Source organism: Mirounga angustirostris, unplaced genomic scaffold (genome assembly GCF_029215605.1).
Source record: "Mirounga angustirostris isolate CCGP_5_RB_7025 unplaced genomic scaffold, mMirAng1.0.hap1 SCAF_10, whole genome shotgun sequence".
NCBI classification, from domain to species: Eukaryota; Metazoa; Chordata; class Mammalia; order Carnivora; family Phocidae; genus Mirounga; species Mirounga angustirostris.
In genome coordinates, this window is record NW_026991718.1 from 19911775 (window position 1) to 19930888 (window position 19114).

The following is a 19114-nucleotide window of genomic DNA, read 5'->3' on the forward strand; positions in this document are numbered from 1 at the left end:
TTCATTCTTGCCCCATCCGGCCCTCTAGGCAAGGCTGGATCCCCGTTTCCTCAGTGTGTGGGAGAACCTTTTCGCCAGTGCTTTTATTTTCCCAGGGCCCCTGCTGGCCGTGGAGGGCCTCGGCTCCCTGCTGGTCACAGTTGGGGCCTACGCAGCGCTCAGGAGCTGCCGTGGGAGGGAAGGCCTCCACTGGCATGGGAGCTTCTCCTCAGGCTCCCGTTTCCTTTTTGCTCTCACGAGCTGGAACGATCCAAGTTGCACCTGCCCCTCACACCTCATGTTCATGACATCGGGGCACTGGGCCTTGCGGGGCACAGCACGCCCTCACACGAACCTTCACCTCCTTCAGGAGTGGGAGTTATGGAGGGAGCGCGGACTGTGAGAGGGAAGGATGCAGAGCTACGCCCACCCGTGTCACCCTGAGTGCCCCCTCACGAGGTTTCCATGCGACTCTCTCCGTGTGTGGCTACAGGCTGAGCCCACTGGCCCTGCCCCAGCCTCCTCAGGCAGCGGGCAGGGGTCTGCAGAGGTGTGTGTGTTGGGGGGGGGGGCGACGAGAGAGCCAGCTGTGGGGCCTCTCACTTCATTCCAGTCACTGCCCTTTATAAATATTTATAGCAGTTCTCCTACTAAAAATAACATTCTGGAGCCCAGGGAGCAGAAAAAAATAAATGAAAATCACCGGGAATTGGGATTGATTATCATGTGTGCCAGAGCAGAATGGAACCCCGAGCAGGGGAGAGGCGGCGCGAGCACAGCGCCCGGCGGGGGTCAGCGCTCCCTCTGGTGGTCCCGGGTCAGCGCTCCCTGCCTGGCCGGCCGCGGGCCTGGCTGCAGAGAATCCTCTGGCTGCCGGGGGGGGGGGGGGGGGGGGGACGACGACGACACGACACGACCGTCCGGGGCTGCAGTGCAGAGCGCTCTGCTCCCCCTTCCCGCCTAGGCTGCAGAGCAGCAGCTTCAAACGGGGCGGGCGGAAGCCTAACCAGTGTGAGAGAAAGGAAGGAGGCTATTTTTAGCACTGTGGCCAGGGTGTGAATGTCTGTAAGACTGAGCAAGGCCTGAAGCTGTCTTTGCACGGTACACGGAAGAAAATTTGTCGGTTCTTAAAGGTCAAAGGTAGGAAGGAAACTTGGGCCCCCACCCTGGGGAGCACCCCATGTGCCGGCAAGAACTCCATCAGGTCACACACACAGGAGATTCGTGCTGTTTCTTTTCTCTTTTCAACCTCCCGGTAAATTCCTGTTGCAGAGATGAGACCGTGGCCCGAGGGGAGTGATGAAGATGCTAGTTCATGCAGGACTGCGCAAGGGGGAGGCCCACCGGCGGCGGCGGCGGGCGGCCCCTCCCACTTCCCACCGGCTCGGGCTCCCCTCTCCCTGCCAGGTAGTGACGTCTGGCAGCCCACAAGCCTGGTCCAGGTGTGCAGGGGAAAGATGGACTGGAATGCGCCTCGGGGGGAGGGCCTCGCCTTCCTCATGTCAACGCCAGCTTGCTGCATGTCCCCTGTGCAGGACAGACACGCTGTTACTCACGGGCACTACCGAGGGCCTGCGAGCCAATGCTAACATCTGCTGGGGACGAGACGGTGTCCTGGGATGGGGCTGTTGGGATGGTTACCTTTCAACTCGGGAGATGCAAAGAACTGAGAACACTCATGCCCCCTTTTAGGGAAAGGGGTATTCTCTTTTCTGGGGCACCTGGAGTTTTTGCAGTCGTTGCTGAGGTCACAGGGTCAGGAAACGTTTCCAGGAAGAAAGAACTGGGTTCACAGTGCAAGGTTTGGAATGTGGTGTTTTTTTGGGAAGAAGGATTGTGACTGAGGAGGGCACCGAGCTTGGAGAGGTGCCTATAAATACTGGGTGGAAGGGAAGACAGCCTTAGCCTCAGGCCGGAGGAGGGGAGAAATGTAAGGGTCTGTGAAACTGAGCCACCTGAGTTTTTACGCTTTTCATCCGACTCTCTACTACTAGTGAGTTTCTTGGAACTCCCGACAGGGTCAGAGGACAGCATCAGGAGACGCCACTCTCAGTCTACTTCTGGCACCAAGCTCCCAGGCTGTGGGCTTTCGTTTCCTCATCTGCATGAAGAGGGGGGGTCGGATGGCTCCAGCGTGCCTTTTCCTTATCCCCCAGTTCCTCTGTGCCCCGGGGAGAGGGGCTCTGGCTGGCTCCTGAGGGGCAAGTCAGATCCTGACAGCCTCCTTGGCTGGGGCAGCCTAGGCCTGCTGTTGGGAAGGGCCTTGCCTGAATGTGCAGTGAGATTAGGTAGAGCCCAGCCCAAGCCCCGGAGGCCCTGAGCTTTCCAGGGCAGCGGGAGAATTTCTGCAGCTCGTGTGCTCGCACCATCCCTGAGTCAGTGCGGGCTCAGAGACAGCTGGCCCCGCAGCGGGAGCAGAACAGAACCCCTCCAGGCCTGGTGCCGATGGGGGCCGGGCGATCGGGAAAAGGCTGGGAGGCTGCTCCAGGATGGGACTCCTCGGAAGGGCCTGGGAAAGTTCCTTTTTTGGGATTATGGGGCTGCAGCCCTGGCTCTTTTGCCTGGAAGATCTGTAACGGAGGACCACGGCCTGACTTACACACAACTAGTGCGGGAGGGGAGGGAAGGCAAGATCGACAAAGAGACATCTCATGGCCAAACCAAAGACATCTATCCTTGAAAGAACTCTTCTCCTGAACAGACTTGGTTGTCCTATTATTTTCATCCCTTCTTTCTAGTGAGCAGGCCCCAAAGCCACAGTATCTCAGAACTGGGGGGGAGAGGAGTCAAGGTCCTTAGATGGAAAGGTGCGGAAGACTAATTCCTAAAGCAATGAGCACTGTCCTCTGGGGAAATCTGTGCTTTCATTAACCGTTTTAGGACGTGAGACAGTGCGGGTTGACAGGCACCATGGGAAGGGGCTCGGGCGGCCTTATGCAGTGAGAGTGATCCTGCATGATGGAAATTCAGTCTGTGGGCAGGTCACAGCTCTGGGTGTCGGAACCCCAGGGGCACTGGCAGTGGTTTGGACCCCTGGAGAGAAATGACAGTGGCCGTGGGCCATCAGGAGCAAGGTGGCAGAGGTGGCCAGACGGCCTCTGCCGCCTGCTCCCAGAGCCTGGTTCAGCCAGCAGCTCTCAGCCTGCCAGCTACATCCAGGCACACGGGCCACCAAGCCATGCCTGAAGCCCAGGCCAGGCCCAGTGTAGTGCAAGATGGGTCAGAGCCCGGGAAAGGGGCCAAGAGGGTACGATGGCGGGGCTGCACCAGAGGGAACAGGTGCGGCTGGGCTCTTTAAAGGAAAACCTTAACTTGAATCTCCCACCCTTTAGGACAGCTCTGGCTTGGAAAGTGTGACCAGGGCAAGGGAGGAGGGGGACAAAGACATTGGCTACAAAGGGAAAGGGGCCGTGGGCAGGGCAGAGAACACTGTACTCACCTGCGCTCCCTCTGTCCCAGCTCCTCTGCTAACCTGTACAACACGAACACAAACAACACCCAGAGGTCACGGCCGGCGTCTCCTCACCAGCCGCCCCACGGACGCAAGGGCTTCTAGACTCGCCTCTCCCCTTTCTGCCCCGTATGCTGACTTTTCCCAACCAGGTATGAAAAGGGCCAGGAGAGTCACGCTACCTACAACCAGCAGCTGCCACGAACATAAAACAGCCTTGGAGACAGACGTCTCTTAGGAGAAGGAGAATAATAGTACTACCATGGAAATGAAGCCACCCTAAATCTGGGGAGCAGTTACATCAGGGGGCAAGGCCCATCCCTTGGTTCTGAAAGTGACCAAGGTGAGAAGCAATTCAATTTTGATATAGGCAGTATTTCCTGCCTGCAGGCGTATCGCTTGGGAATACGAAATCATTCCGCTCACCCTGAAATCTTGAACACTGCCTGCACCCTCAAAAGCCTGAGAATTCACACAGGGCCCCTGCTCTCAGTCTACCAGACATGCACCAGCGTTCTCAGAGCATGCAAACTGGATTTACAGCTCCCAACACGGTGGGTGGCAGGTTCTGGAGAGGCAATTCTGAAGGACAAAGGAGCACAAGATGAGGCTCTGGAGGGGCTGAGATGAATTTTGGGCTCTGAAGTAATATATTAGTCTGTCTCATCTACGTAGTCTTGGTTACAAGTATTCAGCACTCCAGGTGAGCAGTGAGGGGCTGCAAAGTCAGAAGGGCATGCCAGTGGAGCAGAAGCATTCCCCAGGGGAGGGCAGCGAGGGGGCTGAGGGAGGGGTGAATGTGGTCAGGAAGTCCAGCTTGGTCATGAATTCTTCGGAAGTGCCCATTTGGTTCTTACGGTTTTTGCAGTGAGCAGACTATGTCTGCCTGACAGGGTGCTGACCAAGTTGTGTTTATGTGAGGTCAGCATGATTTCAACCCCAAAGAAGCAAACCTCCTGTCTCCCTGGTTGGTAGTTACTGCTCTCTAATGCCTTGGTGACACCAGTTACTGCCGTGTTGGTCTACAGTAAAATCTCATGCCCAGACCACGGCAGACAGTAAGGTCCCTCTGTAAAAACACTTGGCTTATACCCCTACTCACATACCCCCTACGGTGCAGCTACAAAAACACATCCTGGGACCTGAGAGTCAAACATTTGTTTAAAACCCTACCCACGTCTCACCCCGACTCTTAACACTCTTTCCCTTGGGATGGCACCTAAAGCCACAGAAACAGAAACTCAGGTGCTCTCACGAGGTCTCTCAGGGACAGACAGAAACGCTGGTGTGTGCACTGGAAGAGAGATGGGGAGACACTGAGAGCAGGAGGGGCAGACAGGAGAGAGGCTGGCAGGGAACACGGGTGCAGACAGAGGCACCCAAGACCAGGAGGCACGAGGCAAGGGAAGCCATGCCCATCCACATGTGAGACGCAGCCCGCACCCAGACCTGAAGCAGGACCGGGGCCGCAGTGCACAGTCAGGGCAAGGCCCACGTGGTCAGCGCCGCCGTCCATGTGCTACAAGGAATGCAGGAAGGCTGAGGAGGAGCCAAGGGAAAAGCTACGGGGAAGGAAGGGTCAAAGGGAAGAGAGGCCAGAGCAGCAGCTGTTACGTCTTCAGCCAAGAACATTCCACATGAACGCCGGGATCTGGTTGGGGTGTGTGTGTGTGCGTGTGTGACCAGAGCACGTGTTTGTGGAGTGTAAACGTATCTCTGTGCATCTCCTCCCCTCTTTGCCTCTTGCACGACAACCCTCCTGCCTTCTTCCTGGTCCACTCTCAGCCCAGAAAGTCGGTCGTCTCTACCATGCCCTACAGTACTGCTAGATGTCTCCAACATGGCTGACCTCTACTCGTGACATTTTGGTGGCCATGCCAAATATGTCGTCCTCCTCAATTCCTCACAGTTACCGTCCACAGCCTCGCAGACAACTGTGGCACCTGGAATATGTTTCTCCCCTCCTCCCAGTCTCCTCCTTGGCAGTCTCGGAGTCCTGGTGGGGCCTGCCTCTCTTACCCACACCAGCCCCTGCGGGCAAGCAGTGCTGCAGACCCTCATCCCCAGGTGCTTCTCCTTCCCCATCGCACCTTCTTTGCCTGCGGCTCCCACTCAACTTCTTCCCACCCTTCCTTACAGCTTTTCTCCCCTTGCCTAGTCTGCCTGCCACTCAGAAGAAAGCACGGGCGCTGGCGTTAGCGGCCCGGGCGGAATCCCGCTCTAACAGCTACTTCCCGTGCAGGTTATTTCACCACTCGGAGCCCTGTCTTGAATCCTGCCTCGTAGGCGATGAATTCAGACCAAAAGGGTGTGCTCAGTGCAGAGCATCCAGCAGAGGTGGCGAGAGTGGGCGCACCTTCCACAGCCCAGCCTCCTCGGGGCCGCTCCCACTCTCTGCCTGACAGCACTTTAGCACATCCCCTGGCTTCTTTCCCTGTATTTGTTCATTTACTGATACCCCACTCTGTGCCGGGCACTGTTCTGGACACTGGGGATACATCCTGAACAAAAGAGACCCAAATCTCCACCTTGTGGAGCTTATGTTTTGGAGGAATCCAGAAACAGACATATTAATATAGGACAGAAATAACAGCTAACTCTCAAATGTTATGCGTTCGGCATAACACAGACACATGAAGATGAAGAGTGTGGAGTGTAGAGTCAGAAAGACCCAGTTCAAAGAGCTTATTTTCTCACTGGTAAAATCGGGACATCATTATATATCTTCCAGGGTTGTTAAGTATTAATTAGCTAATACGTGGACATCATTTAGCACAGCTCTTTGTACATAACAAGTTATTAAGCAGGTTTTATATACAATAAAACTAGGAAGGCATTACTCTCCTCTACCGATACCTTTCTTTATTGCTTTTAATTCCTCTGTTGAGGTCACAAAACCATTTAGCTATTCTGCCCACAATAATCTCTTCCTTTCCAGAAACCCTTCTTGTATTTGTAATCACACACTCAAAGTTTGATGATTAACTTTTCCTGCCACTTCATTTTATCTCCTATTTATTTTGCATATCTCTGTCTTGCCTCCCTAACTATATTATAAACTCCTGGAGGCAAAGGGTCATGTTGTGTGCTTTCCTGGTATCTACTTCCTATGTCCGAACCATCTATCATAGTATTAGGAAATCAGGAGGCTTTTGTTGATCGCCAGACGCCACCACCTCTTTAATGGTCAGTTGGGAAAAGCAGGCCGAAGGCACTGTGGGGATCTGAAAGCTTTGGGGAAACTGGCAGCAGGAAGAAAAGCAGAAACGAAATGGGGGAGGGTTCCCTCAGGGGCTGTGCAGCTCTGCCTCCCACTCAAACTAGGGGTCCTGCGAGCTGCCTTTACCTCTGTCTTTCCCATTCTGCTGCTTCTCCTCTTCTTCCTCTGCACCTTCCTCTGCTGTGAAAACAAGTCCAAGGCGGCCAGTGACACTTCAGCATGGCACAAGCATAGGACGAGGGTGAAGGGAATGACTTAGCAGGCTTGGGATGAAGCCCTAGCTAAAGGCTTACGGTCATAGGCCTCCAAGGGTGCTGACACCCACCTAGCCTGCCCCATGCATGGTGCACATGCTACCACTCTTTACCCATGAGCTCTGAGCCCTTAGGGGCAGCGCAGGCTGAGGTCACCCAACCTGCTACGGGCTCTGTGGCTGGCTTCCCTGGTGACTGGGGTGGGGGTCGCTGCTTTTTCTCAATGCCTGCTTTCCCTAAGGTGACCACATCTACACCGAGTATCTGGCATTCAGGTTCAAGAAAGCAACCGTCAAAGTACATGGTGGGGAATACCTAGATTAACACCAGCTTCTGTTAAGAGAAAAGAACCCAAAACTAGAAGTTTTCGCTGACAACAAACTTAAAATGACTGAGCAGCAAAGTGGCTGCGTGGAAAAAGCTAATGCCCTCTCAGGTTGCCTTCCCAGGGCCCTCGCTCAGGGAGGTCACAGTTCACTGTGCTCTGCAGGGAGCAGGTCCCCTGTGATAGGGAGAAGTGTGCTCAACTCTGGGAACTCACTTTGAACTGGGGCCTTGAAGCTCTTGGCCACATCCTAGCGTGGGCAAGCAAAATGGTGAAGTGAAAACCATGTCACATTAAGAGTGGCTGAAGGAACAGTGAACGGTCGCCTTCAAGAGGAGAAGGCTTGGGGACAGTAGTGTTACCTGCCATCAAATACTTGAAAGGCTAAATTAATAGACATGGGAGGGCCTGAACTTACTCTGGGTAGCTTCAGAGGATGGGATGAGGATAAACTGCTTACAGAAAGGCACATTTTGGCTCCCTGATAAGGAAGAACTTCACTGTGATGGGAGCTGGTCATGAATGAGCTCACTGGAAATATTCAAACAGAGGACTTTTATATTGGGCAGTAGGCTGGATTAAATGACTTCTAGGATCTTTTCCAACCCTAAGATTCTATTATTTGTGAAAATATCTTTAAAAAGATGAGGAGGAGGGGCGCCTGGGTGGCTCAGTCGTTAAGCGTCTGCCTTCGGCCCGGGTCATGATCTCAGGGTCCTGGGATCGAGCCCTGCATCGGGCTCCCTGCTCCGCGGGAAGCCTGCTTCTCCCTCTCCCGCTCCCCCCGCTTGTGTTCCCTCTCTCGCTGTGTCTCTCTCTGTCAAATAAATAAAATCTTTAAAAAAAAAAAAAAAAAGATGAGGAGGAGAAGCTACGGCTATAAATAGTATGTGCACATGGCATGGGAAATATTTAAAGACAATCTGAATATCTCACCTCATCCTAACACAAACCCCAACAGTGATAGTAAACATGTGTGGGTGCTGGGTGAGCCTCTTCCATTCACTGGGAAACTGGCAGCCTCACATGTAAACGGTGTCTAGTTCTGCACTCTGTAAGGATGCAGTGTCACGTGCGGACTTAGTCCACACCTGCCCGTGGACTTCAGGGCCTGAGAGCAGAGCATCAGTGAAAGGGGCCCTTGTGGGCCCGCAAACCTGACCTCCGGTCCTGTGCAGACAGAAGGGCGCTGTGGCAGCAGGAACACTGGCTGTGTGTCCTTGGCACCTGAGTTCTAGGACTGGCCTTTGCCGCTTCAAGATGCACAACTTCAGGCAATCGCTTTTCTGATAATCACTCACTGCCTTTCTAAAGCGGACTTGACAATGTGATCTCTGAGGTACCTTCCAAATACATCACAGAATTGTGTTAAAACCATGCTTTCCTGCCATGAGAGATTGCTTATAACCTTTTACGTTTTGTGAAGCTATTTGGTCTCTGGGTGCTGTGTGTTTAACAGTGTCCAGTTACCTCTCCTCCTAGTGTGATGAGCTCACGAGCTACTGGTCTTGCCCAAATCCTAGTAAGTGGTCGGGAGGCCCAGTGTGATTAACCTCCATGGCCTGAAATTCCCTCTAAAAGTGGGATCTCTGGCTTCTGTGGGAAACTGTATCAGGGAAGGGACTTGCTAATCACCTGTGAAGTCATCTCAAAGGCAGTCACCTCTTCTATGTGTGTTTACGGAGAGGACAGTGCTTCTGACAAGGATTGAGAAATGGTACCAGAATGGAAGCAGCATCACCTTCACACTCCCTGCGAGGGACAACCAGCATCTTAACTGCCACGGAAAAACCAACCTGGGCCACGCATTTATTCTCTTCTAAGTGGAAATCAGCAGATTTGAGAGGGAACCGCGGGCCAGTCATAGGCATATGCTTTCTCCTTCAAAGGTCTGAGGACATACCCGAGGCTTCCCTGTCCTCAGGGCGGGGACTGATGATTTCAGTGGATGTGTTTGAACAGCCCATGGAAAACCTGCTTTACGTTTTTAATAACCTTGTTAAGCTACTCCAAGGTATTTAAAAGTCCTCCATTAGCTGAAAAGAAACAACAGAGGGTTTTCCTGGGTTTTATATAAGGGGAACAATAAGGTAAGAGTCTCCGGGAAGTCACTGAAAGAGCTAGGTGCGGGAGAGACTGAAGAAGGAGCCACACGTACTACTGAACAGAGGGGTCAAGAGCGACAGATGCAGGTCACGAACTTCACGTGAGATCAGAGCCTAGTCACGGACAAAAGGAGAGAATAGGGTTTCAAGACCAAATCAAATAGGAGAGAGCAGAATGACAGCTGGGAGAAAGTCCAGAAGCTTTTGTGGCTGATTCGGTTCCAGTCATCCAGGAAAGCTTCCGAGTGAGGCGCCGAGCAGCCCTGGGGAAAGAGCGGCTGTGGATGGAGGGTGGGGGGGGCAGCCCGGGGAGTGGGGGGACAGGGGCTGACTGCATGCGCGTGGAGATGCTGGACTGCACTTGTTCTACAGGGCCGGCCTTCAGAGAAACAGAACGTGTGGGCGTGTGTGTGTGAACACGTGTGAGCGAACACGTGCGGGACAGAGGCTCCCCGGGGGACGCCGTCCGGGCCGTTCCTGGACGGCGGGAAGACGGAGCGCGGAGCTGAAGCAGCGCGGGCTGCGGCCGCCCGTTCTACGGCGGTGGGCGAGGGAGCAGGGCGTGGGGCCGGGCGGGAGCTCTGGGCTTCACCTGAGTGGAGCTCCTTCACCAGGGATGACATGGTGTTGGTGATGGAGTCAGCGGCCACCAGCAGGTCATTGCGGAGGTTTCTCCTCGTACCTGAGGACAGTCAGAGCAGACGGCGATGCCGGGTGGGTGGGCGTGGAGAAGCGAGCGAGTGCACGCCTCGGTCGGCCAGGCCCCGCGCACGGCGCCGGGCACCTCCACCCGCTCCTTGGCAGGTCGGGGCCACGAGGCACCCAAGGCCTCGTTCTCCCCCCTCTTCTTCTCTACCTGCGTAGTAGGACCCTGTCAGCTGCACGCTTCTTAGCCGCATTCGAGAGAGTTGGATTCCAGAACCAACACGGCTCCCAGATGGCCTGAGGCAGGACGTTGCTCTACAGCAGCTCCACCGTCCTGTTCTGTCTCCACCCTACCGAGACTCCTTGGCCGCAGCGTCTGCCCCCACCTCTACCACACAGCTGGCCGCTAGCTCCTCAGTCGTGGCAATCCTGTGCCCAGTGGGCCTCCAGCAAGGTCCTATTTAGAGTTCCACTCTTCCTCCTCTTACTTGCTCTAAAGATTTTCCAGGCAAAGCACAACTTCAGGAATTGTTCCATCCAATTCCTCCTGAGGAGGAGGAGGCAAAGCCCAAAGGACAAGTCACTTCCCCAAACCCAGAAAAAAGAGCACAGAAGCCCCGGAGGCCTGGTCTTCACAAACATACAAAGCCTGTTGACCTCCCGTTGGGAGCCCAGCCCATCTAATGAGAAAGGACCAACCACTTGACTTATGTATACTGTATATGAAAATCTGATCATTGAAAGTAAGCACACACACAAAAAAGAAACTGGAAAAATCTCAGTAGGAATCTTGTCCATGTTGCCAAACCCCTCTAGCTCTCCATTACATTTTGCTCCCGAATCTCACCTTGTGCAAACGCCTCCTGCATGTCTCCCCCGACTCCGCTCAGTGGGTCCTGTGGGCAGTGGGTGGGGGTGGAGCCAGCAGACATGGAGCGGACAGGCATGGGCATTGGGCGGCCGCCTCCGTGAGTGGGCGATGTATGTGGTGACCCTGTGGCCTGAGCCTGGGAGAATCAAAGAGATAAAACATGTTATCTCAGGTATCTTACCTCTTGGAGGAAGCAGAAAGTCCTTTTTCTCAGTCAACCTAAGCCCGCCGAGGCAGCTGCAGGTCAGTGGGGCAGTGCACTCACTGCACAATCACATTTGAAAGGAAGGAGTCAGGCTGCCTCCAGGACTGCAGAGAAGAAGAAAAGGAAAAAAAGAAAGGAAGAGGGGGGAGGGAGGAGGAGAGAGAATACCATTAGACTGAACTAAAAGTGGGAGGGAAAGTAGAGGCTAGTATGGAGAGGGGGGCCTTGCAGGTAGACTGAGCAGAGTAGCGGGGTCCAGGATCTGAGTGGGGTTGGGGCCACGCAGTTGGGAAATGATACACAAACATCTTTCATTTTTGTCTGTAAACACAGTTATGTACATTATCGCATTTGACCCTCACAATAACTTATGAATAGCTCACAACTGTAAATGTATTTTCTTTATGATTTTCTTCAACATTTTCTTTTCTCTGGCTCACTTTATGGTAAGAATACATATAATACATATATCACAAAATATGTGTTAATGGACTATTTTATGGGTAAGGCTTCTGATCAACAGTAGGCTATTAGTGGTTAAGTTTTGGGGGAGTCAAAAGTTATACACAGATTTCTGACTATGTAGGAGGTCAGTACCCCTAACATCCCCACCATTATTCAACGGTCCACGAATAGGATTTGGCAAATAAAGAAATGAAGTACGGATACATGCTACAACACGGACAAACCCTGAAGATGTACTAAATGAAATAAGCCAGTTACAAAAGACCAAATATTGTTTGATTACATTTATATGAAATGTCCACAATAGGCAAATCCATAGAGACAGAAAGTAGATTAGTGGTTGCCTGGGGGTAGGGGCCTTGGAGAGATCAGGAGTGAGTGCTAATGAGTGTGGGATTCTTTCAGAAGGTGATGAAATGTTCTAAAGTTGACTGTGGTGATTGTTGCACAATTCCCTGAATATAGTAAAAACAACTGTATTTTAGGCTTTAAAATGGTGAATTGTATTTAGTATGTGAATTATATCTCAATAAAACTATTATAAAAAAGATACCACTAAGAAAAATAAAAAGATAAGTCACAGACTGGGAAAACATATTTGTAAATTACATCTGATATAAAATTGTGGGTCTTTGTAATGATTTTTTGAATTTGACACTAAAAGCAAAGGCAACAAAAATAAACTAGCGGGATTACATCAGAAGTAAAAAGCTTCTGGGGGCGCCTGGGTGGCTCAGTTGGTTAAGCGACTGCCTTCGGCTCAGGTCATGATCCCAGGGTCCTGGAATCAAGTCCCACATCGGGCTCCCTGCTCGGCGGGAAGCCTGCTTCTCCCTCTCTCACTCCCCCTGCTTGTGTTCCCTCTCTTGCTGTCTCTGTCTCTGTCAAAAAAAAAAATCTTTAAAAAATGAAATATATAATGAATTAATACAACCCAACAGTAGAAACAAAAACAATCTAATTTAAACATGGACAGAAGAGGGGTGCCTGGGTGGCTCAGTCAGTTAAGTGTCTGCCTTCAGCTCAGGTCATGATCCCAGGGTCCCAGGATCAAGTCCTGCATCGGGCTCCTTGCTCAGCAGGGAGCTTCTCCCTTTCCCATTCCCCATGCTTGTGCTCTCTCTGTCAAATAAATAAATAAAACCTTAAAAAAAGGGGGGGGGCATCCAGGGGTGCCTGGGTGGCTCATTCAGTTAAGTGTCTGCCTTCAGCTCAGGTTGTAATCCCGGGGTCCTGGGATCGAGCCCCACGTCGGGTTCCCTGCTCAGTGGGGAACCTGCTTCTCCCTTTCACTCTGCCTGCCGCTCTCCCTGCTTGTGCTCTTTCTCTCTCAAATAAATAAAATCTTAAAAAAAAAAAAAAAAAAGGACAGAGGAACCAGGCATTTTTCCAAAGAAGATAGACAAATGGCCAACATGTATATGAAAAGGTGCTCAAAATCATGAATCATCAGGGAAACGCAAATCAAAACCACAATGAGATATCACTTCACACCTGTGAGGATGGTTATCAAAAAGATAAGAGATACATATTGGTGAAAACATGGAGAAAAGGAAACCCCTGTGTACTACTGGTGGGAAGGTAAACTGGTGCAGTCACTACAGAAAACAGTATAGAAGTTCTTCAAAAGATTGAAAGAAAATGAAAACAGGATCTAGAAGAAACTCCCATGATCACTGCAGCATTATTCACGGTAACTAAGATATGGAAACAACCTAAGTGTCCATCACAGATAAATGGCCAAACAAGAGGTGGTAATATATGTACAATGGAATATTATTCAACCATTAGAAAGACTGTCCCACTGTTTGCAACAATATGGATGGACCCTGAGGGCATTATGTTAAGTGAAATAAGCCAGAAAGAGAAAGACAAATACTGCATGGTCTCACTTATATGTGGAAACGAAAGGGTCAAAATCGAGTAGAAAAGTAGTTGGGGCTGAGGGTTGGGGGAAATAGGGAGAGGTTCAAACTTTCAGCTATAAGATAAATAAGGTGTGAGGATGTAATGTAAAACATGTTGACTAGAGTTGATAACACTACTGTATAGCTGAAATTGGCTGAGAGAGTAAAACTTCAAAGTTTTCATACATAAAGATAAATATGTGAGGTGATGGATATATTAGCTACCTAGATAGAATCCTTTCACCATATATGTGTGTACCAAGTCACCCCAATATACGCTTTAAATATCTTACAAGTTTATATGTCAAGAAAGTGGAAATGAAAAAAAAGAACTAAACAAACAAACAAAAAACAAACTTGTGTCCAGAACATAAAAAGAACTCTTACAGCTGAGTAATAAGATAACCCAACTACAAAACAGGCAAAGATCTGAATAGATAGTTCACTGAAGATGATGTACAAATGGGCTAATAATCACAGGACAAATGCTCAACATGAGGAGCCAAGAGGGAAGTGAAAATTGAAATTACAATAAGATACCACTTATCTACTGAAATAGCTACACTCAAAAAGACTAACAGACGTGGGAAAACCAGAACTCGTGTACATTGCTGATGGGACTGTAAAATGCTACAACCACATTGGAAAACAGTTTGGTAGCTTTTTAAAATGGTAAACATAAACTTACCATATAACCCAGCAACCTGACTCTTGAGTATGTGCCCAAGAGAAATGAAAACACATGCCCACCCAAAACTTATACACAAATGTTCATTAGCTACAGTTTAATAGGACAAAAGTGGAAATAACCAAAAGTTGATTGGTGAATGAATTGACAGAATGTGGTTTATCCATACAATGCAATACTAAGAAGTCTCTTTTTGCTCTTTTTGCTATTGTTTAACTTTTATAATAATTTTCCATTGACAAACATGTTCTATTTCTTTTTCTCAGTGCTTATAAAACATTTATTATTAATCTTTTCAGGGTATATATTTTTCTTCCCAACATCTCAGGAATCCTGTTTTGGTTAGATAACATTATCACATATTAACCATTGTATTTTGGGGAACAACCTCCACCTTTTAGCCTATAATTGCCATCATGCCCTGCTTTTCTTTTCTTTTCTTTTTTTCATGCCCTGCTTTTCTGGCCATTTTTGGGGGAGGGCGGGCAAATAATAAAGTATAAAATTCACTCTGGTTTGGAAAGTGCTTTTGAACAGCCAGATCCGGCAGTTCCAGCCCCAATCCAAACAAGATAATGAAGGTGGGAGAGAGGTAAGAGAATCTGTAGAAAAGCAAGAAAGTCTATGCAGTGGCCTGGCTTTGCAGGGAAGTCCTATAAGCCAGCAGAATTTGGGACACAGGAGATCACAAGTAGTGGACACTGGCAAAGCCAGGGTCTTTCTTGGGCCTCCAAGAGCTGAGGAGCACAGAGTCAAGATCATTGCCCCGGTTGCCTGGACAGCATCAAGGAAGGACCTCATGCACCCCAGGAGCCGGTGGTTTTCCAGCTGCAAAGGCAACAAGCCTAAAGTTGTCTCTCAGTCACGGAGGAGTGAGAGTCTCACTGAGACCATGTGTGCACCTTGGCTGCTCAGGGAGCCTATGAATTCAGCTGCCTCAGTTGCAGGGCGAGGAGCGCTGCCTGTGTGAGCCAGGCCAGGCCACAAGCAAAGGACATGACTGCCTCAGCACAGATCAAGTTGGAGCCATGGACACCCCTCCCCTGGTGCCACAGCACCCAGCACTAGTCCCCCAAGGCATAGCACCCATCTCAGGTGCAGGAAGGGGGATAAGAATCTGGGCTGAGTCTCTTCAGAGTTTGCCTGGAAATGTCCAGACTGTGCCCAGCTCAGACAGTGCGCACTCAAGAGGGACATGAAGTCCTGTTAAAGATTCCTTTTTTGCTTATCTGAGTGTGTGGCCTGTGAAAGTCACACTCATTTCACCGTGTGACAGTTGTCTGTCATCCCCGCAGAGGGCCGACCCAGCATCAAGCATGTGGCAACTATTCAATAAAGCTCCCTCAGTGAGATCTGGGCCAGGCACCACTGCCCGAGGTCTGAATGTTAGAGTCGTAAGACCCGAGATGAATGACTAGGTTGCTTTTTAAGAACATGAAACTGAACCTCTGCAAGTATTTTAATAGGAAAATGATGACAGGAGATGAGGCTGAAGGGATGCCCGGGGCTGAAGCTCCAGAATCAGGAAATGAAACTACTGCCCACCATTGGCTCTAAAATAATCAGGCCCTCTTCCTGGGATCAGTGCCCAGGACGTGCTTTCTGAGGAAGATGAAGAACAGACTCCAGAAGCTGTCTTTGTTCAGAGCAGCAGAAAGAGAAAGGTGAAGACTGCTGGGAAGGCACCATTTTCCCCAAAAGATGTCAAGCACCAGCCCTTGGCTTTAGGGCCACACTGGATTACAACAATTGTGGGATGAACGGTCCAGAGCCCTCTGTGAATTCTGGCTCCAGCAGAGCAACACCAGTTTGGCATCCTGGTAGGTCAGTAAACCACAACTGGCATGGGAGAGGCACAAACCACAGCCAACTGATAGGCACACACTTCATTCAGGCCCGAGGCTGTGGCTTCAGAAAGGCCTAGAGACTAGGGTGGGTCTCGGAGGAGGCAAACGTGAGCGCAGGGATGTCCGTGACCGCCACTGGCTGGCTCAGAAAGTGAAAGGACGGGTGACAGTTGCTCCAATCTATAGAAAGACTCGGCGGGCCCTTGCCTGGAGGCCTCTCTGCCAGAAGCGCCGAGCCCCCCAGCGTGGTCGGACTAGCTCCCGCTGCTCCTCTAGGTGTTTGCCCCAGTGTTCCGTCCTCTAGGGTCAGATCAGGTCTTCCTGCTATGCTCCCCAGAACTCTGAACAGCATTAACCTCACCTCTCAAATTTTATCTCCTTACCATTGTGCTTAGCGCATGTAAATGCTTAATAAACGTTTGTTAAATGACAATGAGGTATATCACATTCCTGACCCTTTTTCTTCAGTAATGGAAAGTGGGAACGTAGCCAGAGCAGGCAGTAATCTCCAGGGAGCACTAAATCTATCAGTCATCGATAAAGCTTTGTGTGAGATGCTTAACTGGATGAGTAAATGCGGCGGGCAGAGCTCTGAGACGGCCTCCAATGCCCTTGCCCCCGCTGTCACACTCCTGTGTCATCCCCTCCCCCGGAATACAGGCTGGGCGCAGGGACGGTGGCTCCTGAGCCAGGTGAATGGGAGGTAACTTCTGAGATTAGCTTAGAAACGACTGTGACTTACGTCTTGCCCATATACTCTCTTTCTCCCTCCTGTTTGTTCAGTCTAATGAAGCCAGCTGCCACCTTGTGAGCTGCCCTGTGGAGAGGCCCACGTGACAGGGAACTGAGGCAGCCTCCAGCCACCAGCTGGCATTGAATGGAGGCCCTCAGTCCAGCAGCTGACGAAGAATCCTGCCAACAACCATGTGAGTTGTTGAGCCTTGAGATGCCTGTAGCCTTGCAAGAGACCCTGACCCTCAGCTTGCCGTCACCTGGACTCTAGGCCCAGAGAAGCTGTGAGGTAATAAACATTTGTTCTAAGAAGCCAGTAGGTTTTGGGGTAAGTTGTTCCACAGCAATAGGTAACTCATATGCTCAGGCTGATTTTCTTCTTCATACATTACTGGGGCAGTCCCATCTGAAGGACATTTGATTGAGAAGGAATGGGAGGGAGGCTTTTGGAATATGAGAGACCAAGCCCAGAGGCCCTCGTGAAAGGTCAGAGACCCAGGGAAAGAGGACTATGGATGAGAATAGAGGCAAAGATATATAATCAAAAAACACTTTACCTGCTTGGGGAACGTGCCTCAGTTCCCGAGTAAATGAGCTTGTCCTGATGCTGGACAATAGTAACAGCTTTGTCAATAATCACAGGCCCTGGAGACGATTCTCTGCCGCAAATTCCATGACTGGGAAGAGGAGGGAAAGCTGCAGGCTCAGAGATGGAATCCTAGCTCTCTCCACTGCTTTGGGGTGGACACATATGTGGTGTAGCTCAGTGGGAAGGGCATGGCCTGGATGTCGGGAGACCTGGGATTTTCTTTGGACTGTACAGCACATGCATTTTAATTTTTCTGAGGTGTAGTCTTCTCATTTATAAACCGAGTGGCATCAAGTAGATGATCTCTGAAGTACTTTTCAGGTTTAAAATTCTATGATTCTGTAACTTTTGCCAAGTTACCTCATCTCGAAAATGTCAAGTCATCATGGCTTTGCTTTGGTCACAATCACGCTATCAGCGAAGGATGCTCTGAGGGTTCTCAGCATGGCGTGTTCTCTATCTAACCTACCCTTCTCACGAGTGGAGTCAGTACCAGAGATGCTGCCCATTTAGGCTCATGCAAACGAAGCCTGTGAGGAGGTGCAGGGAGCAGGTGACTGTAACAAGGAAGGGGCTAGCTCAAGACAGACAGAGTTTCAATAGGTCCTTCCAGTTATATGACCACAGGCTGGAGTGTAGAGAGCACACAGAGCTCGAGCAGCACTCTGGGCATGCTGACAGTCACCGATGATCCTGGTTAGGGTCTGTTCATTCTCTGCCCTCAGTAGGTCTGGGCCAGACAGATACACTCAAAATCAAGCTGGAGCACTACACTGTGAAATTTTACCTTGTCTCAAAAGCACAGATTGGGTTTTACATTCAGCCAGGCAGGACCTCCCTGTGAAGAATGCCAAGCACTCCACCCACCACAAAACCAAATTCTAGAATGGTTTTCTAGAGGAGGAGGCTGGGGGCCACATCACGGTTGGAACCTTGAGGTTATGGGGAACCTGAGAATCACACAGAAATCAGTAAAGGTGGAAGAACTAGTCAGGTGGCTCCTGGGGATGGGGATGAGCTGTCCAATGAGGGTATAAAACACTTGCGCCACTGGTTGGAGCTGCCAGGATGGGTCAATTAGCCTGGGGAAGCTAGGGAAGGTCTACAAAATGCTACTTGGTGTTTGAAGGCTTCCTGATACAAGGACAGTGGGACCTTGTTGTAATACAACCTATAACAAAGGCTTGAATGCAGCATGGGCCAGTCACCAATAACTCAACACAATAAATGCCCTGTAACTCAGGTTCTCTGAACACTGAGGTCCCTTGTAGTTAGAAACAATTCTGCTGGAAATACAGAGCTGGAAAAATGTTACAATCTGAGAAGCTCTTTGGTCGGCTGGCTCTTCACTTCTAAATTGGCAAGGACTCTGAGAACCTGAGAAAACGAGGTATCACATTCTAAGAAAAGGACTCAGAAATTAGGCTTATAATTTCAGAATGTTCATGACCCCAAGAAAATAGCCTCTTTTTTTAGTCCAACACTCATTTCATATTTGAAGAGACTGAGGCCTAGCGAGGTCAGGGGGTTCCAAACAAATGAGCAGAAAGGCTAAGACTAGTACCTGGGTCTTCTAATTGCCTCAAACTGCTAGGAGAATCCAAGGCATAGCATAGTGTTAATAGGGTAGAAGGAACATGGATTAGTTTGAGACCTCTCACAACTGAAGCTAACCATGATCTTCAACAGGACAATTAATTTCCAATGAAGGTGAGAAATGTGAGAAAGGAGAGTACAGTGATTATGACTTAGTCTCTTGTCTATGACACAAATCTAATACTGGAGCCAAAGCAGGTACAGAGAATGCCAGAGAGGTGACGTGAGGACACTG

General features: G+C 50.3%; 1 protein-coding gene across 7 annotated transcripts in view; it reads right to left on the reverse strand.

Moving 5' to 3' along the window:
- Window positions 1-1203: 1203 nt before the first annotated feature.
- Window positions 1204-19114, reverse strand: part of DTNB (dystrobrevin beta) — a 227678-nt gene continuing 209767 nt past the window's right edge. For 4 of the 7 annotated variants that reach the window (XM_045884216.3, XM_045884214.3, XM_064571947.1 and 1 more), the window contains 5 exons: window positions 10827-10986; window positions 9927-10016; window positions 6777-6830; window positions 3419-3451; window positions 1326-1506 (listed from right to left, as the gene is read on the reverse strand). In XM_045884216.3, coding sequence (XP_045740172.1) covers window positions 3447-3451; window positions 6777-6830; window positions 9927-10016; window positions 10827-10986 — 309 coding nt within the window. In that variant the 3' untranslated portion in view covers window positions 1326-1506; window positions 3419-3446. Of the gene's footprint in view, window positions 1507-3418; window positions 3452-6776; window positions 6831-9926; window positions 10017-10826; window positions 10987-19114 lie in introns of all 7 variants that reach the window. The other 3 variants (XM_064571948.1, XM_064571949.1, XM_064571950.1) reach the window with 3 other exon arrangements.